At 46.8% G+C, this 26494-nt stretch overlaps 1 protein-coding gene and 2 long non-coding RNA genes across 4 annotated transcripts in view; 2 read left to right on the top strand and 1 right to left on the bottom strand.

The window, feature by feature from the left end:
• LOC103882333 overlaps positions 1-17021 on the top strand; it is a 25413-nt gene extending 8392 nt beyond the window's left edge. The window contains exon 3 of the long non-coding RNA XR_002521592.2: positions 16921-17021. This is a non-coding gene — a long non-coding RNA (uncharacterized LOC103882333). The remainder of the gene's footprint in view (positions 1-16920) is intronic.
• Positions 8719-25834, bottom strand: ELOA (elongin A). Of its 2 annotated transcripts, none has more exons than XM_003891314.4 (11): positions 25560-25834; positions 20104-20160; positions 19203-19309; positions 17432-18623; positions 16944-17055; positions 16170-16325; positions 15965-16062; positions 14375-14555; positions 14014-14125; positions 12968-13140; positions 8719-11265 (listed from the first exon to the last, which is right to left on the bottom strand). In XM_003891314.4, the coding sequence occupies exons 1-11, from the start codon at positions 25710-25712 to the stop codon at positions 11204-11206; spliced, it is 2403 nt and encodes an 800-aa protein (XP_003891363.2). In that variant the 5' UTR covers positions 25713-25834; the 3' UTR covers positions 8719-11203. The 2 variants fall into 2 exon arrangements, with proteins under 2 accessions (XP_003891363.2, XP_009199919.2); XM_009201655.3 differs by lacking the exon at positions 25560-25834 and adding an exon at positions 24877-25240 and having other exon boundaries at positions 10868-11265.
• LOC108585550 lies at positions 25767-26494 on the top strand. The gene is made up of 2 exons (XR_001902056.2): positions 25767-25855; positions 26223-26494. It is a non-coding gene; the product is annotated as an uncharacterized LOC108585550 (long non-coding RNA).

Genomic DNA, 26494 nt, shown 5'->3' with positions numbered 1-26494 from the left:
ATTTGTTGTCCCTCTTTTTTTTTTTTTCTTTGAGATGGAGTCTCGCTCTGTTGCCCAGGCTGGAGTGTAGTGACATAATCTCAGCTCACTGCAACCTCCACCTCCTGGGTTTAAGCAATTCTTCTGCCTCAGCCTCCCGAGTAGCTGGGACTACAGGCACACACCACCACACCTAATTTTTTTTTTTTTTTTTTTTTTTGAGATGGAATCTCTCTCTGTCACCCAGGCTGCAGTGCAGTGGCATGATCTTGGCTCACTGCAAGCTCCGCCTCCCAGGTTCATGCCATTCTCCTGCCTCAGCCTCCTGAGTAGCTGGGACCACAGGCGGCCGCCACCACATCCGGCTAATTTTTTGTATTTTTAGTAGAGATGGGGTTTCACCATGTTAGCCAGGATGGTCTCGATCTCCTGACCTCATGATCTACCTGCCTTGGCCTCCCAAAGTGCTGGGATTACAGGCGTGAGCCACCATGCCCAACTTTTTTTTTTTTTGGAGACAGCGTCTCACTGTCACCTAGGCTGGAGTGCAGTGGTGTAATCTCAGCTCACTGCGACCTCTACCTCCCAGCTTCAAGCGATTCTCCTGCCTCATCCTCCTGAGTAGTTGGGATTACAGGCGCACACCACCACCACACCTGGCTAATTTTTGTATTTTTTTTTTTTTTTTTTTTGAGACGGAGTCTGGCTCTGTTGCCCAGGCTGGAGTGCAGTGGCCAGATCTCAGCTCACTGCAAGCCCCGCCTCCCGGGTTCACGCCATTCTCCTGCCCCAGCCTCCCGAGTAGCTGGGAGTACAGGCGCCCGCCACCTCGCCCGGCTAATTTTTTTTGTATTTTAGTAGAGACGGGGTTTCACCGTGTTAGCCAGGATGGTCTCGATCTCCTGAACTCATGATCCACCCGTCTCGGCCTCCCAAAGTGCTGGGATTACAGGCTTGAGCCACCGCGCCCGGCCTAATTTTTGTATTTTTAATAAAGACAGCATTTCACCATGATCGTCAGGCTGGTCTCAAACTCCTGACCTCGTGATCCGCCTTCCTTGGCCTCCCAAAGTGCTGGGATTACAGGTGTGAGCCACTGCGTCCAGCCTAATTTTTGTATTTTTAGTAGAGACGGGGTTTCACCATATTGGCCAGGCTGGTCTCGAGCTCCTGACCTCGTAATCCACCCGCCTCAGCCTCCCAAAGTGCTGGGATTACAGGTGTGAGCCACCGCGCCTGGCCTATTTTCCTCATTTTTAGATAAAGAAACTGAGAAAGAGATTAAGTGACATGCTCAAGGCCACACGGCTAGGAAGTGTGGGGTTTGAAGCCGAGTCTGACGTCTGACTCCACAGCCTGTGCCCTTAGCTGCCCTTCTCCGAGCCTTGTGGATTACCTAGAGCCCAGGCTGTCATGATTGCCTTTGGAGATTTTTTTTTATTTTTGTTTTTGTTTTGGTCAGCATACATTTTTTTCTGGATTTTTATTTTTTTCCAATAAGTTTTGGGGGAACAGGTGGTGTTTGATTACATGAATAAGTTCTTTAGTGGTGATTTCTGAGGTTTGGGTGCACCCAACCTTTGGAGTCTTTAATGCTGTTAGCAAATATTCCCAATTCTCTGCATCCAGGAACATGGATGGATTGTGCTTCCTTGACCTCATGAATTTAGGTGCAGCCAATGCAATATGATGGCAACGATAGATGTCACTTCTAGATATAACTTACAGTTATATCAATATTATAATTAATATATCTTTATTATTATAATTAATGTTAATAATATATTAATATTCTCCACTTGCCTCGAAAATCTTACAAGCTTGGGAATGGCACCTCCCTTAGCCTGGGCCCCTGGGTGAGGATGACATAAAGCAGATCCCTATCAGACCCACAATGGACAGGCAGTGAGACCTCTCTGTTGTTGCAAGCCACTGAGATTTGGGGGTTGTTGCTGCAACAGAACCATGTTCAAGGCTTCTCAATCTTGGCCCCATTTACCTTTTCGGCCAGATAATTCTTTGTTGCGGGAGGGGCGCTGTCTTGTGCATTGTAGCATGGATAGCAGCATCCCTGGCCTCTGCCCACTAGATGCCCATAGCTCCCCAACAACAGCGACAAGCAAAATGTCTCCAGATGTTGCCAAGTGTCATACTGGGGACAAAGTCACCTCTAGTTGAGAACTACTGCCTAGCCTATTCCTTCCCCCCCCCCTTTTTTTTTGAGACACATCTCACTTGTCACCCAGGCTGAAGCGCAGTGGGCAATCTCAGCTCACTGCAACCTTTGCTTCCCAGGTTCAAGTGATTTTCCCACCTCAGCCTCCCAAGTAGCTGGGACTGCAGGCACACGCCACCACACCTGGCTAATTTTTGTATATTTTGGTAGAGACAGGGTTTCACCATGTTGGCAGGCTGGTCTCAAACTCCTGACCTCAAGTGATCCACCTGCCTCGGCCTCCAAAGTTCTGGGATTACAGGCATGAGCCACCGTACCTGGCCGGCCTTTTTCTTTAAATCCAGAAGAAGTGGCAACACTGGGCCCTGTCTTCTACCTGGAAGCAATAAAGTGGAGCTGTGTGGATAGCTCTCATTTTCTTTCTGTTCCCATCACTGCCTGCTGTCACATACCAAACCCCTGGTATTGGAGTTTGTGGCCCTAAGGAGAAATTAGGTGGTCTTCCTTTTTAGTGGTTGTTTAGGAGCTACAGTTTAAGAGACCTGAAAAAATAAGAATGGGGCCCCAGAACAGAAAAGTCAAACTAACTGTCTGGGGAAGCAGGCGCTAAGATTTCAGTTATCAGCAAGGACTTGTTGACCTCAAAATAGTTCTTAGCTTGTGACCCTAAAGTTTGAATTCCCATCAGTAAAAGGCAAAACCTTTTTATTTCATTCCACATTTAGAGGGAAAGAAGGAAGGACACTAAAATGTGGGCTCCCCTTCTGTCTTTGCATCCTTGTAAGAATTCCTGCGAAGTGTCATAATTTCCATTTTACCAATGAGAAAACTGAGGCTCAGAGAGGTGTGGGAGTGGTGGAGGCAGGATTTGAACCTGGGTCTCATTCCGAAGGTCATGCATGCTTTTTCCACTACACTAGGCATTCCCAAACCAGGCCACTCATCGAGTTCATTGGGGGAGGGAGGCCTACAAAAGAGTACCTGTTTCCAGATCCTACCTTTTACCTATTCAACCATATTTCTCCAGTAGGGCCCAGAAACCTGTACTCAGTTATTTGATAACTGTCTCCCTACGTAAGATGAAAGCTTCATGAGGGCAAGGGCCATGTCTGTTTTTTTTGAGATGGACTTTCGCTCTTGTTGCCCAGACTGGAGTGCAGTGGCACAATCTCGGCTCACTGCAACCTCCACCTCCTGGGTTCAAGCAATTCTCCTGCCTCAGCCTCCCAAGTAGCTGGGATTACAGGTATCCACCACCACGCCCAGCTAATTTTGTATTTTTAGTAGAGACGGGGTTTCTCCATGTTGGTCAGGCTGGTCTCGAACTCCCAGCCTCAGGTGATTCATCTGCCTCGACCTCCCAAAGTGCTGGGATTACAGGTGTGAGTCACCACGCCCCCGGCCTTTTTTTTTTTTTTTTTCCTTGAGACAGGATCTTGCTCTTTCACCCAGGTTGGTGCACAATGGTACGATCTTGGCTCACTGCAGCCTCAGCCTCCCCGAGTTCAAGCAATCCTCCCACCTCAGCCTCCTGAGTAGCTAGAACTACAGGTGCATGCCACCCATGCCCAATTAATATCTCTCTCTCTCTCTCTATATATATATATATATATATATTTTTTTTTTTTTTTTTTGAGACAGAGTCTCACTCTGTCACCTAGGCTGGAGTGCAGTGGCGCTATCTCGGCTCACTGCAAGCTCTGCCTCCCGGGTTCACGCCATTGTCCTGCCTCAGCCTCCCAAGTAGCTGGGACTACAGGCGCCCACCACCATGCCCGGCTAATTTTTTTTTTTGGTATTTTTAGTAGAGACGGGGTTTCACCGTGTTAGCCAGGACAGTCTCGATCTCCTGACCTCATGATCCACCCAACTCGGCCTCCCAAAGTGCTGGGATTATAGGCGTGAGCCACCGTGCCCAGCCCTAATATTTTATTTTATTTTTATTTTATTTTGAGATGGGGTTTCACTCTTGTTGCCCAGGATGGAATACAATGGCGTGATCTTGGCTCACTGCAACCTCCACCTCCCAGGTTCAAGCTATTCTCCTGCTTCAGCCTCCCAAGTAGCTGGGATTACAGGCATGTGCCACCACACCTGGCTAATTTTGTATTTTTAGTAGAGATGGGGTTTCTTCATGTTTGTCAGGCTGGTCTTGATCTCCCAACCTCAAGTGATCCGCCCACCTCAGCCTCCCAAAGTGCTGGGATTACAGGTGTGAGCCACCACGCCTGGCCTAATATTTTATTTTTTAGAGACGAGATCTCACTATGTTGCCCAGACTAGTTTTGACCTCCTGGACTCAAGCAATCTCCCACCTTGGCCTCCCAAAGTGCTGGGATTACAGCTATGAGCCACTGTCCCCAGCCTGCCATGTCTGACTTAGTCATGACACAGAGTGAGAGGCAATGCAAGCATTTGCTTAAAACTAAATCGACAAGTCTGACCCTAGTCCTGACCTAGGGACCTGCTGTGAAGAGCTATTCCACTGTGGCAAATTCTCTGGAGCAGTTCTCAAACTTCAGTGTACATTTTAAGAATTGCTTAGTGTCAGCCAGGCGTGGTGCCTCATGACTGTAATCCCAGCACTTTGGGAGGCAGAGGCGGGTGGATCATTTGAGATCAGGAGTTCAAGACTAGACTGGCCAACATGGTGAAACCCAGTCTCTACTAAAAATACAAAAATTAGTCGGGTCGTAGTGACGCATGCCTATAATCTCAGCTACTTGGGAGGCCGAGGCAGGAGAATCGCTTGAGCCTGGGAGGCCGAGGGTGCAGTGAGCTGAGATCACGCCACTGCACTCCAGTCTGGGGAACAGAGCAAGACTTGATATCAAAAAAAAAAAAAAAAAAAATTGCTAAGTTGCCAGGCGGGAGACAGGGCTCAATGCCTGTAATCCCAGCACTTTGGGAGGCCGAGGCAGATGGATCACCTGAGGTCAGGAGTTCAAGACCAGCCTGGCCAACATGGTGAAACCCATCTCTACTAAAAATACAAAAGTTGGTGGTGCACGCCTGTAGTCCCAGCTTCTCAGGAGGCTGAGGCAGGAGAATCACATGAACCTGGGAGGCGGAGGTTGCAGTGAGCCAAGAGCGATCGAGCTACTGCATTCCAGCCTGGGTGACAGAGTGAGACTTCACCTCAAAAAAAAAAAAAAAAAAAAAAAATTGCTTAGTGTCTCAGTCAGTTCAGGCTGCTATAACAACTTACCACAGACTGGGTGGCTTAGGCAACATTTACTTCTCACAGTTCGAGGCTGAAGTCCAAGATCAAGGCGCTGGCCAATTCTGTGTCTGGTGAGGGTCCTCTTCCTGGTTTGTAGACTGCCATCTTCTCATTTCCTCACGTGGTAGAGAACAAGGAGCAAGAACAAACTCTCATTTCTCTTATGAGGGAGAATCCTATTCATGAAGCCTCTACCCACATGACCTAATTACCTTCAAAGGCCCACCTCCTAATACTGTCACACTGGGGCTTAGGATTTCAGCATAGGAATTTTGGAGGGGGCGCATTTAGTCCATAACACTTGAGTTGTGTCTTTTTAAATGCATATTCTGAGGCCCCAACCCAAGACTTTGTGCTTCAGAAACAGATACAGTGATGTAAAATGTTGATGGCTGGAACTTTCCTTAGTCTTTGAAAAGAGACGAGACAATAGACATCATAGAGAATTTCAGGGGGCTGGGCAAGGTGCCTCATGCCTGTAATCCCTGCACTTTGGGAGGCCAAGGCAGACTGATTGAGCTCAAGAGTTCGAGACCAGCCTGGGCAACATGGCAAAACCCCATCTCTTCCCAAAAATACCAAAAAATTACCTGGGAGTGGCGGTGCACATCTGTAGTCACAGCTACTTGGGAGGCTGAGGTGGGAGGAACACTTGCGCCTGGGAGGTTGAGGCTGCAGTGAGCCAAGATCCCACCGCTGCACTCCAGCCTGGGTGACAGAGTCTCAAAAAGAAAAAAAGAGCAAGAGAAAGAAGTCCAGGGGCCTCTGAAGACAAACTGTTTCACCATTTGGCAAATAACCAGAAAGAGATGAAAGTGGATGAGAAACCCTGTATGGGGGCATCTGTCAAGCTGATAATCCAGGTAGGATTCTGCTGGGCATCAGTTACATGAAGCAGACAGAATATCTCATTCTTAGAAATGGCTGTTGAATTTGAGGAAAATAATTTTTAGGTTGGGCACCGTGGTTCACACCTGTAATCCCAGAGCTTTGGGAGGCCAAAACGGGCAGATGACTTGAGGTTGGGAGTTCGAGACCAGCCTGGCCAACATGGTGAAACCCTGTCTCTACTAAAAATACAAAAATTAGCTGGGCATGGTGGCACATGTTTGTAATCCCAGCTACTCGGGAGGCTGAGGCTGCAGTGAGTCCAGATTGTGCCACTGCACACCAGCCTGGACAACAAAGTGAGACTCTGTCTCAAAAAAAAAAACCCCAGAAATGACTGTGGCCTTGGCTCAGGCATCTTTTGTTTTGGAGGTCGGCTTTGCTTCAAAGACCAAATTGGGTATGTGTGTCAGTGTGAGAGATGGTAAATGTGACTGAGAGCATGTGTTTTGGAATCAGGCCAATACATAGCACTACTGTTCACTGATTCTGTGACCTTAAGCAAGTTCATCTCTCTGTGCTTCAGTTTTCTCGTTTTCATTAAAACAATTTTTTAAAATTTATTTCTACAGATATTATGGTGACTTAAGTTCTCATTTTCATTTTTTAGTCCCCTGGATTTACCAGGATTAAGTTGTCATTTTTAAAATGGGGCCATGACTGTTTACCTCACAGGATCATTGTGATAACAGAGGCAGTGTACACAAGGAGGAATGGTGGCACCTAGTAGGTGCAAAATCAATAAAGTCAGTTACTCCTCCCCAACTGTAAGTGTCAGAGTCTATTACATATCCTAAGGTCTAATACAGGTCCTGGCTCAGCAAATGTTTAATTAATCGATAAAGGACGGATTTGTATGTTTGATGGAAGGTCCAATCTACTTGCTGTATGCAGGGTTGAAGCCAAACCGTGGCTCCATTAGCGAGTGCTAAAGCTCCTGCAGCTCAGCCAGAGCCACCACAGCAGGTTCTCATTAAGTCCTTGCTGGCACGACTTTCCTGCATTTGTGTTCCTTCTGTTCTCATTAGAACGCCTGTGTAAGCTGAGACCTACTGGGCCCTCACAGCCCCTGGAAACTGAAAGGTAGAGTGGCACAAACCTTGCAGTCAGAGCATCACGGGGTTAAATCCTTCCTTTTGCCACTTTATTAGCTAGGCAACTTGGTCATGTTAATTTCACTCCTCCCCCACGAACCCCTTGCTCTGTCGCCCATGCTGGAGTGCAGTGGCAATCATGGCTCAACCTCCTGGGCTCAAACCATCCTCCCACCTCAGACTCCCGAGTGACTGGGATTAAAGGTGTGTGCCACCACACCTAGCTAGTTTTTTTTTATCTTTTGTAGAGATAGGGTTTTGCCACGTTGCCAAGGCCGGCCTCGAACTCCTGAACTCCACCAATCCACCCGCCTTGGCCTCCCAAAGTCCTGGGATTACAGGCTTGAGCCACAGTATCCCCTGACCCCCTACCCGGTTTTTTTTGAGACCAAAAAAAAAAAAAAAAGATGGGGTTTTGCCATGTTGCCCAGGCTAGTCTTGCTCTGTCACTTAGACTGGGGTACAGTGGCATAATCACAGATCACTGTAGCCTTGACCTCCCAAGCTCAAGTGATCCTCCCACCTCAGCCTCCCACGTAGCCGGGACTATAGGTGCACCATCACATCTGGCTAATTTTTAATCTTTTAAGAGACAGGGTCTCAATATGTTGCTCAGGCTGGTCTTGAACTCTTGGGCTCAAGCAATCCTCCTGCCCCCGCCCTTCAAAGTGTTGGGATTACAGGTATGAGCCACCATGCCTGGCCCCATTTCACCCCTTTGAACCGGTTTCTAAGATGGGGTTACCAGGGTTCCAAGTATAACAAGGGACAGTGCCTGTTCCCTGCAAATGCTGAGTTCCCTCCCTTTGCTGACAGAATTCTTTCCCCCTGAAATTCCTCTTTCCTCGTCCTACTATGTTACCAGCAGAAATTCGGCATCGTTTAAGGCCCAGCCCAAGGATACTGATTAAAATCTCTGCCTTAGGAGGTTGTGGTGAGCCGAGATCACCTCCTCCAGACATCGGCCTAGGCAACAAGAGCGAAACTCCATCTCAAAAAAAAAGTCTCTGGCCAGGCGTGGTGGCTCACGCCTGTAATCCCAGCACTGTGGGAGGCCGAGGAGGGCGGATCACGAGGTGAGATCATCGAGACCATCCTGGCTAACACGGTGAAACCCCGTCTCTACCAAAAATACAAAAAATTAGCCGGGCGTGGTGGGGGGGCGTCTGTAGTCCCAGCTACTTGGGAGGCTGAGGCAGGAGAATGGCATGAACCTGGGAGGCGGAGCTTGCAGTGAGCGGAGATCACGCCACTCACTCCAGCCTGGGAGACAGAGCCAGACACTGTCTTTAAAAAAAAAAAAAGTCTCTGCCTTAAACAGTCTTCACTGACACTGTAAGGAAAGAAGACACAGTATATGGAGTTTTTTGTTTTTTATTTAGACATGGAATTTTCCTTTTCATATAACTTATCTAATTAAAATATTCATCTCGGTAGTTACCACAAAAAAGTAACATAGAAAATTGTATTTACATTTTGGGACCAAAATACAAATGAAGAGCAGGATGACACCTTGCTCTTTTCCCTCCCGCTTCCCAGAAAGAAAAAGCCCCAAAGAAACTGCTCAGTACACCAAGGATCAAAGGGGTAATCTGTAATTTGGTGATTTGTATGTAGTGTAGCACAGAAAAAAAAAATTGCACAAGTTTTTCCAGAAATGAGACCAAAGGTTCAAATTCATCCTGTGTCAGGTTCAAATTCATCCTGTGTCTGCTCTGCAGTCATTTTAGTAAGCTGGGCAAGGAGGTCATTTAGAATTTGGGTTTTTCCTCTTTCCCCTGACTCTTCGCACCAAGTCACATCCCTGATGTAGATACTCTTGGGGGAGGGGAAAAGATCTGGCTCTATGCAAACAGGGTTCATCAAAAATCTTTATGTGCCAAAATGGATACTGACATTGATATGAACAAATCTGCCTTTTCTTCCCTCCCTGCCTAAAGACTCCTAATGGAAATTAAATCATACACAACTGAATCTAAGATATGAAAAACTGGTTTCAATGACAAAGACTTGAACACAGTTAAGAGACCAATTCAAGGTTGTAGACACCTAGAAAAAGCTATTCTAGGCAGCAGACATCTGGTACCTGACCCAAATGTTCATTTGGTTTCAGGTAAGAGGCTTCCTAATATTAGATTTGGGGGGGCAGGCTAGGGATAGGGGTGGAATGGTGTACAAGTGACCAAGAGAAGTAATGCTTTACCCAATTCAAAAATATAGCAAATTAAAACACAGTAACGTTTGTGTCCTGTCACAATAGGCACCCTGCACAGCAATTCACACTGAACAATGTCGAGTTTCTGCTGAACCCACTTCCTACATTGCTATGGAATTCAAAGTTGGCCTAACTGAGGTCTCCAGTTACAGAAAACACTGGCTCTGTATCCTGGGCTTTGAGAAAACTTGTCAGGTTATCACACTTACCATCCCCTCAGTCTGCTTGTCAGGTTCCTTAAGGACGCACATCTCAAATGTATGGCATCTACCTCCACCTGGGTCACAACCAAGTGGGTTTCTACTAGATCGATGTTCTTTGACAGCCAACAAGGGGGCTGACATTGCCCTCGTAAGTTCTGATCTTGCTCCTGTTCAACTGGAACTTGATGGATCCCATGTGGTTTCCCCCATCCTGACACTGTGGTTCAGACACTCTCCCTAAGCTGGTCCTTCCCTCCAAATCCTGCCTTAAACACTCAGAAGGTAGAAAACGCTTCAGCGGCAAAGTTCTCTTCCCAAGCCAACAGTTTTGTTCTTCCAATCACATGATCTTACCTTTTAAATAAAAGGCAAAACAAACCAATTTCCAACATAGCATTACAGCTTTAAAAACCATTCACTTTTCATAGTGATTCACAGAGAACAAGAGATTAAAGTGCTGGCTTTTAAATGTCTAAAGTTGCATTCAGGGCTACAAAAAGCCCTGCCATGTGTTTGTTTTTCCTTCATGCTGTTGAGGAGAAGGAAAGATAGGGAAGGGGACTGGGGAGAAACCCAAAAATTTTCAATCAGATACTGGAAATTGTAAAAGTGGGAGGTGGGAGTTCTGTGCAAATCAGTCTCCCAAGGTTCTGTGTCCTCTAGTGAGCCTCAAAGAAAAACAAACAAAAAGGTAGGGACTCACAAAAAGGATGAGGGAAAGGCTCCAGACCTACAGAGCACCTCCCTTAATAAATACTAGTGAGTAAGAAAGAGATGCTCCTGCACAGGAATGTGCAGCGACACTGGGGAGGGCCTAAGGTGGAGTCCACCATGCCCTGTCGCCCCACTGAGGCTCCCTTAGGGACGGGCGGTCTGGTGCTCACTCCTCGCCCTATGTGCAGCAGGTACTGTGCAGGCTCTGGAGATGCCCAGTCCTCTGTCTGGACCAGAGTCCACTCAGGAGAGCTGAGCTGGGGCAGGAGAATGGCTTTCACTAGGCTTTCATCTGATTTTAATAAGGACCTGGAAGATAAAAGGCTAAATGTGTGGTAGAGGACAAAAAACAAAAACAAAAACAAACCTGGGGGGTAATATAAATACAATCTGGGGGCAATATTTATTAATTAAAACTATGTCTTATAGTTTACAAAGATGCTAATGAACAACAAAAGTATAATTGACCTTTAAAATCCTCAGTGAGACAGAGGCTTCACATCTTCTTCAGAATTCTGAAGTGTGCTCCAGGCAGGGAGGCGGGGCTGTGGCACGCAGGTTCCCAGGGGCAGCACCTGCAGACTGCAGGACTCGGAGACCAAAATGATCATCAAAGCAAGACTCCAGTTCCCTGTAGAATTCCATTCCCCAACCCCCACTTTCCTTGTATTCTTGCCTTCCCAGATTTCATTTCCAAGGCAAGTCCTCAGTTTATCGTCGGGAGAATCTGTTCTTGAAAGCTTTAATTGTCTTGGCCATCATTGGGGCAATTTCTGTGAAAAGAGAAACAAGGCAGCTGTCTCAGGTCTATGGCGGCTTAGACACACCCCCAGTGGTTTACAGTCAAGGCCAGCTCTGCTACTCTTGGCTGTGCACCACCAGGCAGAGATACAAGTAGTAACTATCTCCTCTGTTTACAATGCAATAAAAGCAGCAGCACAGAGCGGACACTTTCAGAGGATCTGCCAGGGGCATAACAACCACTCTCTAACTATCTGCACCAAGGCTCAGAGAGCCTGGCCAACTTGCCCATGGTTGTACAGTAAGGTACAGAATTGCAATTCAATCTTTGTCAGACTTTCTTGTTATTTTTTTAAAGAAAGGGTCTCACTCTGTCACCCTGGCTAGGGTGCAGTGGCACAATCACAGCACACTGTAGCCTCTACCTCCTAGGCTCTAGAGTAGCTAGGACTACAGGAGTATGCCAGCATGCCTGGCTAATTTTTTTATTTTCTGTAAAGTCAGGGTCTCACTATGTTTCTCAGGCTGGTCTCAACCTCCTGGGCTCAAGCATCCTCCTACCCCAGCCTCCCAAAATGCTGGGATGACAGGTGTGTGTGAACCACTGCGCCCTGGTCCTTGCCAGACTCTAAAGGCCATACTCAGTCATAACTTTGCCTCACTAATAGCCAAACCAGTAAACAGCACGTCTACCCCTAATCTGTCCAGTGTAGAAACAGGTCTAAGGTGGCTCTGCAAGTACTGCCTAAGGAGGGCCAGCCTGCCTCCTGAATGGTTAATCTGAGCATAGCTGCTGCTCAAACCAGGACTCCTACCCTCCCATAGGCCCTGCAATTAATACAGAATAAGACTGAAGTTAGGACATCCCCTTAGGACACTGGGGATAGTCTATGGTAATAAAGTTAACAAAATACAAAATAGACGCAACTAGATATAAAGAATAAATATTTGGAAAACCCAGCTGGGCACGGTGGCTCACGCCTGTAATCCCAGCACTTTGGGAGGCTAAGGCAGGCGGATCACGAGGTCAAGAAATTGAGACCATCCTGGCTAACATGGGGAAACCCTGTCTCCACTAAAAAATAGAAAAAATTAGGCAGGCGTGGTGGTGGACACCTGTAGTCCTAGCTACTCAGGAGGCTGAGGCAGGAGAATGGTGTGAACCCAGAAGGCGGAGCTTGCAGTGAGCTGAGATCGTGCCACTGCACTCTAGCCTGGGTGACAGAGCAAGACTCCGTCTCAAAAAAAAAAAAAAAAAAAGAGACAGCGTCTGTCATCCAGGCTAGAGTGCAGTGGTACAATCTAGGCTGACTGAAGCCTCGACCTCCTAGGCTCAAGTGATCCTCCCACCTCAGTCTCCTGAGTAGTTGAGACTACAGACATGTACCACTATGCCCAATTTTAAAATTTTTTGTAGAGAGAGGGTCTCGTTATGTTGCCCAGGCTGGTCTTGAACTCCTGGGTTCAAGGGATCCTCCTGCCTCAGCCTGCCAGAGTGCTGGGATTACAGGCATGAGCCACCGCACCTGGACTCACTATAATTATTTAAAAGATATAGTGCACTATGGACAAAGCAGAGGGAAGGAGGGACTGACATTCAGACCAGCTATGTGCAAGGAAGGCATCATGCACATGCAACATGCAGTCCACAAAATGTAATACAGTGAATAATGACATTGAGAGTTAAAAACTAGTTCTGAAATAATATTTGAGCAGGAACTCCAAGTTACTTACTCTTCACAGTGGGTTTCCTAGGATCATAGGAAACAGTGCTGCTGACCACTGGTGCCAAGTGGGCACTGCTGGTGCTTGGGCCATCATAGGCCGGCTCCTCAGGGCTGGGGTTAAAGCTGTTGCTACTGGCGGAAGCATGGCTGCTTCCCGTGGGGTACGGGGCTGGCTTAATCCTGCAACACAGGACAACACTGGTTAGTCATGAGCACAAGAAATCTGCCCTGAGCATGAAGAGCCTGAAGCTGGCCTGTGTGAGGATGACTTACCCTGTTTGTGGCTTTGACCAGTGGAGCCTAGCACCCTGGATTCTGGTGGTGGCTCAGAGGTGTCTGCATTATCCTTTCAGAATAAATGATAATCTCAACTAACTTTTCACTGTTTTGGTGTAAATCTGTATTTTGAAAATGCTAATGTGGCTTAGACAAAATAACAGTCATTGCAGAAATGTGTTTTTTTTTTTTTTTTTTTTTGAGACGGAGTCTCGCTCTGCCGTGGAGTGCAGTGGCCGGATCTCGGCTCACTGCAAGCTCCACCTCCCGGGTTTACGCCATTCTCCTGCCTCAGCCTCCCGAGTAGCTGGGACTACAGGCGCCCGCCACCGCGCCCGGCTAGTTTTTTGTATTTTTTAGTAGAGACGGGGTTTCACCGTGTTAGCCAGGATGGTCTCGATCTCCTGACCTCGTGATCCGCCCGTCTCGGCCTCCCAAAGTGCTGGGATTACAGGCTTGAGCCACCGCGCCCGGCCAGAAATGTGTTTTTTGTTTAGATGAGAAAAGGGAAAGCATAAGGGAATGTTTCCCATAAGCCAGGCTTTGCTCTCCATTTAATCTTGACTACCCTAGGGCAGGAGAAATTATCACCTTGCACTGCAGTCCAAGAAGCAGAGGCTGAGGGAGGTGAGGGAAGTGCTGAGCTGATGAGGTCTGCCTCCAGAGTCCACCTTCTGCACTGCCTTGCTTTCACCAAAAGCAATTTGCTTCCTGCCGCTATGGCTACCTCTTAAGGGTTGATAGCACACAAAAGCCAGGTAAGAACACAGTTCTTACTTGATTTTCTCAGGGACAGCTGCTCCTCCAGTTCCAAACTTTTCCTGCCTCCTCCGGACGTCACGAGGTGGCTTGGCCACAGAGTTGACAAAGGCCATCTTTGCTTGTCGGCCTGTGGAATTATGGAGATGAACATCTGCCTTCTTGAGCAGAGACGCTACTGTTATTTAAATAATCCACGGGGTTTTCCACTGCCCTGAAACCCCACTATAGGGTAGCATGGGCTGTGGCAGAAGAAATACCCACCCTGCTACCTGATGTAGGGGCGAGCAGTCCCACACCAGCCAAGCCCACCAAGACCCTGCTATTGACCAGAACACTCATCCTGCCAGTTCTACCCCAGCTCTCCCGTCTCTGTTACCTTTGGGCTTATTGGCATGTGCGAATTGGATGTTCTTTGTTAGTACTCGTAGCCGCTGCTCTCGGGCATCCTGAAGCCGCAGGTACATCTCTCGCCACGACTCATATTCTTCGGGTCTTTCTTCCTTAAAGTCTCGGTGACAGTGAACTTTCCATAATTGATCTGTTTCTTCAATTAATACCTGAAACCAGAACCAGGACATCACATCATTTATGTACAAGCACTTTTATGTACAAGCACTATCTTTTTTTTTTTTTTTGAGACAGAGCCTTGCTCTGTCGCGTAGACTGTAGTGCAGTGGTGCAGTTTCGGCTCACTGCAACCCCTGCCTCCTGGGTTCAAGCGATTCTTGTGCCTCAGCCTCCCAAGTAGCCAGGACTACAGGTGCTTACCACTATGCCCAGCTAATTTTTTATATTTTTAGTAGAGACGGGGTATCGCCATGTCAGCCAGGCTGGCCTTGAACTCCTGACCTCAAGTGATCCACCCACCCTAGCTTCCCAAAGTGCTGGGATTACAAGCGTGTGTCACCACGCCCGGCCCCATATCTTTTTCTGATTCTTTAATTACCTAGGAGTGACCAGTTTCCTAATAATTTTTTGGTCTTTGTCGTAGTAGTATGTTAAAATACCACAATTCTAGGAAAAAATAACTCACTAAATTTTAAAAATGCTAAGTGTGAGGCACTATGCTAGCTGCTTTTGGTGGCTGTGACAGGATACCACAAAAATTAGTGTAAGATCAGTCTTTTCCTTTAGAAAATCAGCAAAGGGTAGAACTGTGATCAAGTCCAATCAGGCACTTCCCAACACTACGCTGAACTGTGATGGCAGGGGGCAACCTAAGAAGGATGTTAAGTTATTGGCCAGACGCAGTGGCTCATGCCTGTAATCCCAGCACTTCGGGAGGCCAAGATGGGACATCACTTGAGGCCAAGAGTCTAAGAGTCCATCTCTCCGAAAAATAAAAATATTAGCCAGGTGTGGTGGTATGTGCCTGTAGTCCCAGCTACTTGGGAGGATCACTTAAGCCCAGGAGTTCAAGGATGCAGTGAGCCATGATTAGGCTACTGTACTGCAGAGTCTAAGCAACAGAGGTAGACCCTGTCTCAAAAAAAAAAAAAAAAAAAAAAAGATGTTAGGTCAGAGAACTCTCAGAATTAAAGAGAGATAGCTGATGCAATCAAATGTGTATACCTATATCCTAAGGAGGATTTCTGGATAGATCTTGATGTCTCTTAAGAGACATCCAGTCAATCACCAGATGTCAGTGTCAACACAAAGTGCTTTACCCACCCTGGGTCCCAGCTTCTCTGCTGCCAGAATTCTCCCTTGACCTTCATGACTAGGCAAGCTCAAGGGAGGTGTTAAAAGTGCTTTTCTTTTCCCTTTGAATCCCACCATGATCCTAACCAAAGAGGCCCACTTAAGGTGCCAGGAGCAAGTGCTAATAACATGCTTGTTTAAAGGCCCACAACAATGCTCTGACCACTGATCTGCCCTTCAGCCACAGCGGAGTCACAGGGACAAAGCTATTTCCGGAGGTACAAGCCAGAAAACTGCCCTCTTCCCACCCAAACAGAATACTCACATGATTGTATTCCTCTATGCGATACAGCTGATCAGGTGTACACCTCTCCAAAACGGGTTCAAGAACAGAATATGGGACTCCTCCCACTTCAAAGATTGCTGCAGAGAAATCAAAGGTGAAAGCACTGAGTAGAAGCCAAGCCACCCAGTGATAAGGTCCAAGTGCTACAATGTGCATGAGAGCTAGAGAGACGCATGTGACTCACAATCGATGTTGTTTTTAAGTACTCGGATGCATTGCTGGTGCAAGGTCATCATTTTAGGGAGATAGGCACACTTGGAACCAGAATACACCTGCATCTTGGAATTCATTCTGCGCCCAGTAAATCCAGCTTCTTCTTCTTCCTGGGGTGAAGAGAATGCTATAGGGCAAGAAAAACACAAAAGGGAATTACAAAAGGCCCTAAGTGATCCAGTGAAAACTCTCCTTCTACCCCCCTCAGCCTCCCACTTCCCTTTCCCAATGGCAATCCACGCTATTTTTTTTTCTCTTGTAGAGACAGCATCTTGCTGTATTGACCAGGGTGGTTTAGAACTTTTTTTTTTTTTTTTTTGGAAATAGAGTTTTGCTCTTGTTACCCAGGCTTGAGTGCAATGGCACAATCTCAGCCCACTGAAACCTCCGCCTCCTAGGTTCAAGCGATTCGCCTGCCTCAGCTTCCGGAGTAGCTGGGATCACAGGCACACGCTACCATGCCTGGCTAATTTTTGTATTTTTAGTAGAGACAGGGTTTCACCATGTTGGCCGGGCTGGTCTCGAACTTCTTACCTAAGGGGACCCACCTGCCTCGGCCTCTGAAAGTGCTGGGATTACAGGAGGGAGCCACCACGCCCGGTCGGTTTAGAACTCTTGGCCACAAGCAATCCTCCTGCCTCGCCCTCCCAAAGTGCTGGAATTATAGGTTTGAGCCACTGCACCCTACCTTGAATGAATTTTAAAATCTTTTTCCCATTAAGAAAAAGAAGACATAGAAAATTACCTTTTCGCTTTGGCTGGAAGGAGGATATCAGCTCGAGGGAAGGCAGTGGACGGTAATTGGCCTGTATTGCGGGTAACGGGAGGTCTGGCAACACTGGCAACACATCGGGCACCTGCGGGGGACAGACCCATGGGTGGAGAGTCAGTAAGTATGAGCACAGCTCTCTTTCCTACACTCTATTCCCAGGAGCATTGACTGGACACCTTCAACAGGAAGATCCAGGCTGGAGGGGGCCACAGTCATGCCTGACACCACCTCAGTCAGGAAATAAATACAGATGGGCCCATGACAAGAGAATAATGCAGAAAATTCTTATTTGGGGTACAATGTACCCTGACAACCAGTAAAGCCCAGAGGAAATTACCGCAAGCTGAAATTCAACAGGCCCCCTAAAAGCAAGCTAAGGAAAACAGTGGCAGGGCAATCCTCTGAGCTCTGCAGGGCCAGGTGCTCTGGGTGGGAAGCCACCAAGGGGCTGAAGGGGTTACCTTTCTCAGCTTGGCTGAATCAGCTCCAGCCGGCTGCAGCTTCTCTGACTTGGTTTTGTTCACCTTGGGTAATTTCTGAACTGAGTCCAAGTTTTTACTAGTGCTTTTAGAATCATTTTTTTTAAGTCCTTTATCTCCAAGTGCTGTGGCTGAAGTTTTCACAATCTTTTTCTTTTTCTTCCGGGGCTGATCATAGCTGAGGTAGGATTCGAAAGACATGGTTGGCTGCTCGAATTCATCCTCCATATCTGTCTCCTCAACTTTAGGGAGGGAGCCCAGTGACTTTCTGTCCGAATTAGTTTTGACTTTCCCTTCTGGAGTCTTTAGGTTGTTAGAACCCTTCTCTTTTACCTTGGGAAACAGGTCTCCTGCTCCTTTTCCCATGTCGAAGCTGTCCAGACCTTGCTTGCTTTTGTCCAATTTGGCTTTCTCCGGGTCTCTGTGCTTTGGCTTTTTCAGGTGGTTGTCTGAAGCAGCCTCTGAGGGAGGCAAACACTTCTTCTTCAGGCTGCTGCCCTCTCTGTCCTTCTCTTTCTTTACGCCACTAGAGGGCGGTTTCTCCCTTGCACTGTCCCCTGAGGGTGGCCTTCGGTTCTCCTCTCTGGAGAGGGCCTTGTGTGATTTCTCTCTGCTCACCACAGAGGCCTTCTCATCACTCTTGGCATCCACGGGGCGTTTGTCCCTGTGGGAAGATTTGTGCTCCTTGTTTTGACTCACAACCCCTTTCCCATGGGGTTCACCCAGGTGTCGTTCTTGGCTGGCCCCCAGTCTGTCCTGAAAGGCATTGCTGTGGCCTTTCCCAGGCTTCTGGTGTGAAACAATGGGCTCCTGGTCCTCCTCCAGGGATCTGTAGTGGTCGACGTACATCTGATGAGGACTGGTACAAGATGGAGGGGATTGAACGTGGCCGTAATCAGAAGACTCAGGGTCTGAAGAGTAAGTTGGTGACATTCTGTGACACCTCTTTCTCTCGTCTCTCCTCTCATGACCGTGGGACACTTTGTGAGGTCTCTCAAGCTCTGAGAGTTTCCTATGTTTCTTCTGCCTGTGGTCAGGGCTATAGGATCGGCTCCCCGTGGCTTTCCAGGTTTCCTGGTAGTCCCCCTCCATCTCCTCCTCCTTCTGCAGGGCATCCCGAGGGCGCTTTCGGGAACTGCTCTTCTCAAAGTCCTGTTCATCAGGCTCAGCATTTCTAAAATAAAACAAAAAGCAGACAAAGGAGGTCTAAATCTTGCTTGTTGAGGGACAAAGTCACAGAACCTGAACTCACCAAAGAAGTGAAGATGCAGAGTTAGAAACAACAAGGTCTTAAGAAGGTAAGTGGGTTATGCTTAAAGATACTCAAGTCTTAAAACCGGGAAAACCCAAATGAGAAATGATGAGTTTAACTACAAGATGCAAAGATCAAATATCTCACATACATGAAAATGAAGATTTTTTAAAACATGGGGACATGTTTGTTATATAAAATGGGGGCTGCTCATTATTTATCTAGTTCACAACTAAAAAAAAATGCCATTTAAGGAGCGGTTAGAAAGAAACATACCAAAATGTTCATAACGTTTGTCTTTGCATGATAGAAATAGGAAATTTTGATTTCTGTTTTTAATATTTTCTAATATTCTACAATGATCATGGATTATTTTTATAATTGAGGCAAAACAGTTTTAGAAGGCAAAAGAGAAATAATAAAACCTTTTCTATCTGTAAATACTTCAGGTAACCCAATTTAACCATGAAATTGAACGAACCTAAAGAGAAATGTTCTTACCGTTCCACAGGAACCAGCTTCTTCCACTGGGCCACTAGGTCCCTGGCAAAGCTTCCAACATGCTCGTGCTTTCGCAAGCTATTTACTGTTTTCCCAACCCCAGTCTCCTAAAATTTGACAAAGTAATTGTTAGAGGGGTCTGGAACTAGGCTAACGTTTTCCTAAAGAAATAAGGCCTCCTGCTTTGAGAAACTCAACAAGCAACACTTCCTTCCTAAAACATAACCCTGCAAATCTTAACACTAAATTACTTTGTGCCTATGCCCCAAATCTCTAATGACACACAGTAGCAACGCGTACCAAGTTCAGAGAAGGAAAAAACACTTGTAGAACTTTAATGATAACAACAGTGATTAGGGCAGGTGTTAGGCACTAAGATAAGAGCTTTGCTTTGCATACAGTTCTGAATCAGTCTTTACAATAACTCCGTGAGGCAGGAATCAGACCCATTTTACATAGGAGCAGCCTAAAGTCACAGAACTCAGATGTGAATCTGGGACTAGTTGATGCCAAAGTCAATGTTCTTTTAATTCTAATTTTGAAATAAAGTCACATAACAATATTCACCATTTTAACTAAAGTACATAATTCAGTGGTTTCCAGAACATTCACAATATTGTATAACCATTATAACCATCTAATTCCAGAACATTTACATTACCCTAAAAAGAAATCCTGTTCCTCCCAATTCTTCTAGCCCCTGGCAACCACTAATCTACTTTCTGTCTATGGATGTGCCTGTTCTGGACATTTCATATAAATGGAATCAGACAATATGTGGCCTTTTGTGTCTGGTTTCTTTCACTTCCAAAGCCCATACTTGTAACCTTACTCTACACACTCTCCAGTGAGAAGGGAATGGGATATCATTATATAATATTTAAAGTTACACAGTTCTTACCGCAAGAATGTCTACTGTAATAGGCAGGGTGGAGAGTTTCTTCAAATATTTCAATAGCTGCAAAGAAGAAAACATTAATTTCAATAGTCATTCACTTTAAAAATATCTGATTATTAAGTGCTTAGTGCTAACCATTTACAGTAATGAGTATAAGTATTATCCCTATTTATAGTAATAAGTAATATCCCTATTTTACAAGTGTGAAAATAGGCTCATCAAAGTTATGTTTCTTGTCCCAAGATGCAAGTGGGGCAAGATTCACTTAGGTCTGTGGCTTTAGATTCCCTGCTTTCAACCACTGTGCTACACCAAGGGGAAATAAGATGTAGAGAAGAGAATCAAAACTTACCAACTCTGATAAAAGCCATCAACAACTATCATTTTTACCCTAGTTTTGATAGAATTTATGAGAAAGGTACCAGTTTTAGGAGAATTACCCACGGACGTGGCACAGAGGAAGTAAAAGGAAGAAAAGGCCTCTACAGGAAAAGACCATCATGTTTCCAGAAGGGCCACAGTGTTTAACAAAATTGTTTTCTTCTATATAAGTGTAAAGCCAAGAACCATTTTGAATTGCCAGAATCACAGCTTTGATGTTAATGGTGGACACAAAATGCCTGGGTAGATTAGAAAAGTGATCTGGGTTTGACCACATTTCCTTCCTATAGTCCCTAAAACTAGGTCAAAATCAAAATAGCAGAGCTGTTAAGATGGAGTTCTGGAGTCAGAGACAGGCTTCACAGTCTGGCTTTGTCACTCCTTGATGGGAGATCTTGAATAAGTCAAAAACATCCCTAAACTTCAGTTACTTCATCTGCAAAACAGGAACTTGGTCCTGTCTCTACTTCACAAACTATGAGGATTCATTGAGACAAACCATGTGCAGTCCTTAGTCATAGTGTCTAGAACAATATGAAAGCTCACTAAATACTTATCATTTCATTCATCGACTGACAGCTTTCAACGTTCTGCCCTAGATCTTCAACCAGATATTCCTCAGCCAATTCCTACTTGCTCTATTTCTAACAAAAGTCATGACTGGCCACACCTTTCTCTAGGAAATGTCTATGTGTATCTAAACATACTCACCATACAAGGAGTGCTTCAAAGTACAAGTAGTTTAAAATAGATAACTGTGGTTACCTTTACATTTAAATACTATATAACAAGATCTGTTCTTTTACCATGTGTGGCCCAGGCTATAATTGGTATGCCATATTGCTATTAGGTGGAGTAACAAGTCTGTTTTTCTGGTCATTCTGCTTCAATCATTACACCAGACAGAGCAATTTGATCACAAGTGATAATCTTGTTTGAGATCAAGTAAGAGGCCAAGTGGCATATCTAGGGAGTTTCACCTTCATAGTTGGGTGAAAATTATCCTCCACTTCAAATCCTATCACCACAAACATCCAACTCAGGAAAAATTTTGTGTTTCTTGCCACCCAAGCTATGGGTGCAAAGACTAATAATGCCAATTCCTTCACTTAAAGGAAAATTTTAAATCACTGAAAAGGTCAAAAACAAGTGGTTCTCTCATAATGCCATTCCTTGGAAGGAGTAGGTTGGGAACATTCACATACCATCTACTGTGTGTCAGCTACGTTCTTACATGTATTACCTCATTTCATCCCCACTAACCAACTCTATAAAGTGGATGTTATTCTCCCCATTTTCAGATATTGCAACTGAGCCCAATCAGGTTAGGTAACTTGCTTAACAAGATGGAAAGTCAAATGTGTCTACTACAGTAAGTAAAGCCAGGAGAAGCATCCAACATCAGAACACTGTCCTTAGGAAAAGAAAATAGAGCGGCAGCTCATATACTTCTTAGCATACTTGCAAGAAAGCAGAAAAACTCCTCCTGTGATGTCATTAGACAGTTCATAACCCACGTAGTAAAGGAAGTCACCAAGGGGACAAAGGTGTTCCAGGACCTCTACAAAGCCAACATATAAGGATGAGGCTGGAATCACCGTGGGTGTGTTTATCTCAAAGCCTAGCACTAACTGGAAGGACAAATGCTGTCTTTCTGCTTTACTTTGGGTTGGTAGGGGTGATTTAAAAGTAGATAAAACTAAAACCCTCAAGATTTTCAGACTCATTTAGTCTAACACAAGAGAAAAAAGGACTTCACAACCCCTCTATTTTCAGTAAATTTCAAGAAAGAACAAAGCAATAACAAGACAAAGGCGCATTGGTCATCCTCAGGTGGATCGAAACTTGCTGTTACCAAACAAGGTACCAACTGTTGAGCTTGTAAGAACTGACAACAGGCAATTGAGAAATATCAAACATTTGGGGGGTGCATGTTTAGGCATCTCAGTTGTCCCCTGCACAATCCTTCAACCCAAAAAAGCAAAAAATATTTTTAATGTCACCTGCCATCAAAATGTTCTTGGTAGTTTTCACAGTCAAAATATAAGACAGGACAAGTTAACTATTTTTTTTGGGGGGGGGGTTGGAGTTTTGCTTTTGTTGCCCAGGCTGGAGTGTAATGATGCCATCTCAGCTCACAGCAACCTCCGCCTCCTGGGTTCAAGCAATTCTCCTGCCTTAGCCTCCCAAGTACCTGGGATTACAGGCACCCACCACCATGACCAACTAATTTTTGTATTTTTAGTAGAGACAGGGTTTCATCATGTTGGCCAGGCTGGTCTCGAACTCTTGACCTCACATGATCCACCCACCTTGGCCTCTCAAAGTGCTGTGATTACAAATGTGAGCCATGGCGCCCAGCCAACTCTGTGTGTGCAGTTTTTTTTCTTTTCTTTTTTTTTTTTTTGAGACAGTTTTGCTCTTGTTGCCCATGCTGGAGTGCAATGGCGCGATCTCAGCTCGCTGCAACCTCTGCCTCCCGGGTTTGAGCGATTCTCCTGCCTCAGTCTCCCAAGTAGCTGGGATTACAGGCGCCTGCCGCCACACCCGGCTAATTTTCGTACTTTTAGTAGAGACGGGATTTCACCATGTTGGCCAGGCTGGTCTCACACTCCTGATCTCAGGTGATCCACCCACCTCGGCCTCCCAAAGTGCTGGGACTACAGGTGAGCCACTGCACTCGGCTTAAGGACAGGTAACTTTTATTAGCCATGAACTATGAAACATAAAAACAGAAACCAAGTGGCCCTAGCCTGCTGATACCTTCTCCCTCAAGTGAGCCAAGATGATAGATGAAAAAGTGAAAACAGAGTTACAGCAATGTCTAATACTAGAAAATCCATGAACATACGCGTGGAATCAAACCCTTGGCTAATAATGGTTTGAAAGCAAGATCTGGTTGCAAATTCAACAGTGCTATATAATCATCTTGCAATTTCACATACAACCTGTAGGAGCTTGTTAGGTTACCAGAAGGTTGAAAGGAACAAGGCCAACATGCCAGCTTGCAATTTTCCCTCTGCAGTTAACACATTTCTCAATGTCGACTATTATGCCCTTTGCAAAAATGATCTCCCAACATTTTCTCATCTTCATAATGCTCACTTCACAATGCAAAGCTAGAAATTCAGGGTGATTTTTTATCTAGAAAAAGCCCAAATCCTCAAACAAACAAAAAAATCATTAATAATTCAACTAGGTTAAGGTGGAATAAGCCTTTTCCTAATTTTATATTTCATGCAAATCAACCAATAGAAAAACTACTTCCAAATCTAAATTCTAGTTAAAAGACTGTAGACACTCATAGAATATTTTTATCTGACAGAAATAAAGAACAAATGGGGCATTGCTTTAAGGTATCAAACGTCAGTCACAGATCTTACAGTGTTTAGGAAAACAAACTAGTACTAAAATAATGACCATTTATTAGACGTCCACAAGGCGTTACTGTAAAAAGAAACTTGTAAGCATGCCTGACCACTAGGTACGGTACTGAAGCTGCAACAGAAAACATGGCACAATGAAAGCATTTTAAGTTTTCCCAGATTTGTAACTAAAATGGCTTCCTGAAGAAGTGAATCTTCGAGCTAGGTATGAACGAGAACCCTTAAAAAGTGGTCTGATGGTGAGAGGCTGTGTACGGCCTTTGGAATTGGAGAAACCTTACCTCCAACAGGCTAGAACAAGGTAAAGAGAAAGTGGCTCTTCAAGAAAAAAAAAAAAAAAAAAAACCCGAAGAACGACGATTGGTATCTTCTGAGCACTGACTTTCAGCCTGGTACCTTAGCCTTTCAGGTTAGTCCTAGGAAGCAGTAGGTGAGGAAGAGGCTCCGCAAAGCAGTTCCCCCACGGCCCTAGCGCTCCCTCCACGACTTCCTCTTCCACCAGGACTGAGCTCCAACTCCAAGAACTGCCCGCCCCGGCCAGAATGATGACGGAGAATGCCAAACACGTAGTGCTTTCATCGTTGTATTTCCACTTAAAAAATCCTGACAGCCGAGTTCAACACCAGCCTGGCCAACCCAGTGAAATCCGTCTCTACTAAAAATACAAAAATTAGCCAGGCGTGGTGGCGGGCGCCTGTAATCCCACCTACTGGGGAGGCTAAGGCAGAGAACTGCTTGAACCCAGGAGGCGGAGGTTGCAGGGAGCCGAGATCGCGTCACTGCACTCCAGCCTGGGCGACCAGAGCAAGACTGGTCTCAAAGAAAAAAAAAAAATACAACCACCAGACTGTCTCCTGGAGACCATGGAGAAGTGAGTGACAGAAAGATGGAAAGGTACAAGAACGCTTTTAACTTAATGTTCAGTTTGTACAATAAACAACAAAAACTAGTTAACTACAATTAAAAACAGTTGCCCATCATTCGAACAACGAGAAACGGTAGCTTTTACCTTCCTATTAATCGCCAAAAGGAAACCTAGCTGCGACTTCCAACCCCGGGCCCACGCCTCTTTTTCAATTCAAACCTAAGTTTTCAGGAGTACGCCTAGGTGACGTGAGGCTTTATTCTGTTTTGAAAGAGATTCACTGAGAAAGCGAAAGGTCCACGTTCTGATATCCAGCCGGAGAGTAGTAACCGCGTCTCCGAGAGGCGCGGACGACACCACGAGCACAGGCTCCGCAGCGTTCGGGCGCCCGGTCTCCTCCTCCCGGCGAACACGCACCCGCTGGTGAGTCCGCGCCGCTCCGCGGGGAGCCGGACACCAGCGCAGGCACCGGGCGGCCAGCGAGGCGGTGGCCAGCGCCCTCCCGCCCCGGGCGCGCTCTCCCGCAGGAAACAGCTGGCTCGGGACGCCACGGGAGCGCCTCCGGGAGGAAGCGCTGGGCACGCGGTGTCCACACCGGGCGCGCCCCCGTCCCGGGCCCGTGAAGGAGGGGGAGCGGCCGGGGCCCGGCGTCCCGACGCCCGACGCACGGGGTCCCAGCGCGCGAGCAGCGGCCAATGGCCGCGAACTTCATGACCCCAGCCCCGCGGGGCCTGGCTCAGGGTCCCAGTCCCCGAATCCCGCCGCGACCGTTACGGGGCCCGCACCGAACCAACGCCCACCCGGCTACGCGCCGCCCCCTCGCTCACCTTCTTAGGGTCCGGGTTCGCGACCAGGCGCGCCTGCAGCTTCTCCACAACTTGGAGCGCCGACTCCGCCGCCATCGCTGTCACTGGCGCGGCCTCCTCGCCGGAACTGGGCTCGCGTCGCGTCCTCGGGCCGCAGCTCCGCCCTCCGTGCATCCCCGGCGGAGACGGAAGCGCGCCTGGCCTCTTCCGGGCCTCGGCTGGGGTGTGCGGGGGGCGGCGGGCCGCAGGCTCCGCCCCCAGGGCCCGGTCCCCAGTGCCCACCCAGCGGCCGCGCACGCCTCGCGCCCCGGGCCCAGGTGTGCGCGCTGAGGGCTGGGGGCTGCTCGGACCGTGTAGCGCCTCCGCCGCAGGCACCCCAGCTCCCGGTGCTCGCGTGCTGAGCCCAAGCCTGGAAGACCTCTCCAGGGTCTAGTTCAAGACGGAATGAGGCCAGCGTGCCAGACTCTGGCTTTATAAATCCTAACGCTTTCCCCCTCCCGGGGCCTAGCCACGCCCTAATGAACACCCTGTCAGGGGTCCCGGGCTGGTGCCCGCCCTAGGAGTCCTAAGGTACTCGCGGTAGCAGCCACCCTAGGCTGAGCATACGATGCGTCAATAGTTAGACTATATTTTCCAGCCTCAGTACAACCTGATGAAACGAGTTGTATCATCTTCATTTTGCAGATGAGGAAACTGAGGTTCAAGGAGATCAAATTAACTTGCAGATGGCCGCAGAACAGGAGAGAACTGAAAATGGAACCTGAATCTAAGATATCTAGGACCACTGTGAGCGCACATTTCTGAACAGGTCCAGGAATTGAGGCCCAGAGAAAGGGATTCGTCAAGATCCAAACAGCTTAGTTCCTTCCATGAAGCAATAATAGCCCATGTGTCTTGTTTTCCCCACAGTGTCTGGCACATAGGCACCGAATAAATATTTCTTGAATGGACAGATA

Source organism: Papio anubis, chromosome 1, assembly GCF_008728515.1.
Source record: "Papio anubis isolate 15944 chromosome 1, Panubis1.0, whole genome shotgun sequence".
Classification (NCBI taxonomy): Eukaryota; Metazoa; Chordata; class Mammalia; order Primates; family Cercopithecidae; genus Papio; species Papio anubis.
Note: the sequence above shows the minus strand (reverse complement) of the source record. Positions and strands in the feature narration are given on the sequence as shown.

Excerpts from the sequence above, each read along its gene's own strand:
- ELOA (XM_003891314.4), bottom strand. The coding sequence starts at position 25,712 with ATGCACGGAGGGCGGAGCTGCGGCCCGAGGACGCGACGCGAGCCCAGT. Across the intron at positions 18,624-19,202 it reads AAGCTGGTTCCTGTGGAACG|AAATGCTGAGCCTGATGAAC; the intron begins GTAAGAACATTT and ends GTTTTATTTTAG. Across the intron at positions 16,063-16,169 it reads ACTTAAAAACAACATCGATT|CAATCTTTGAAGTGGGAGGA; the intron begins GTGAGTCACATG and ends ATTTCTCTGCAG.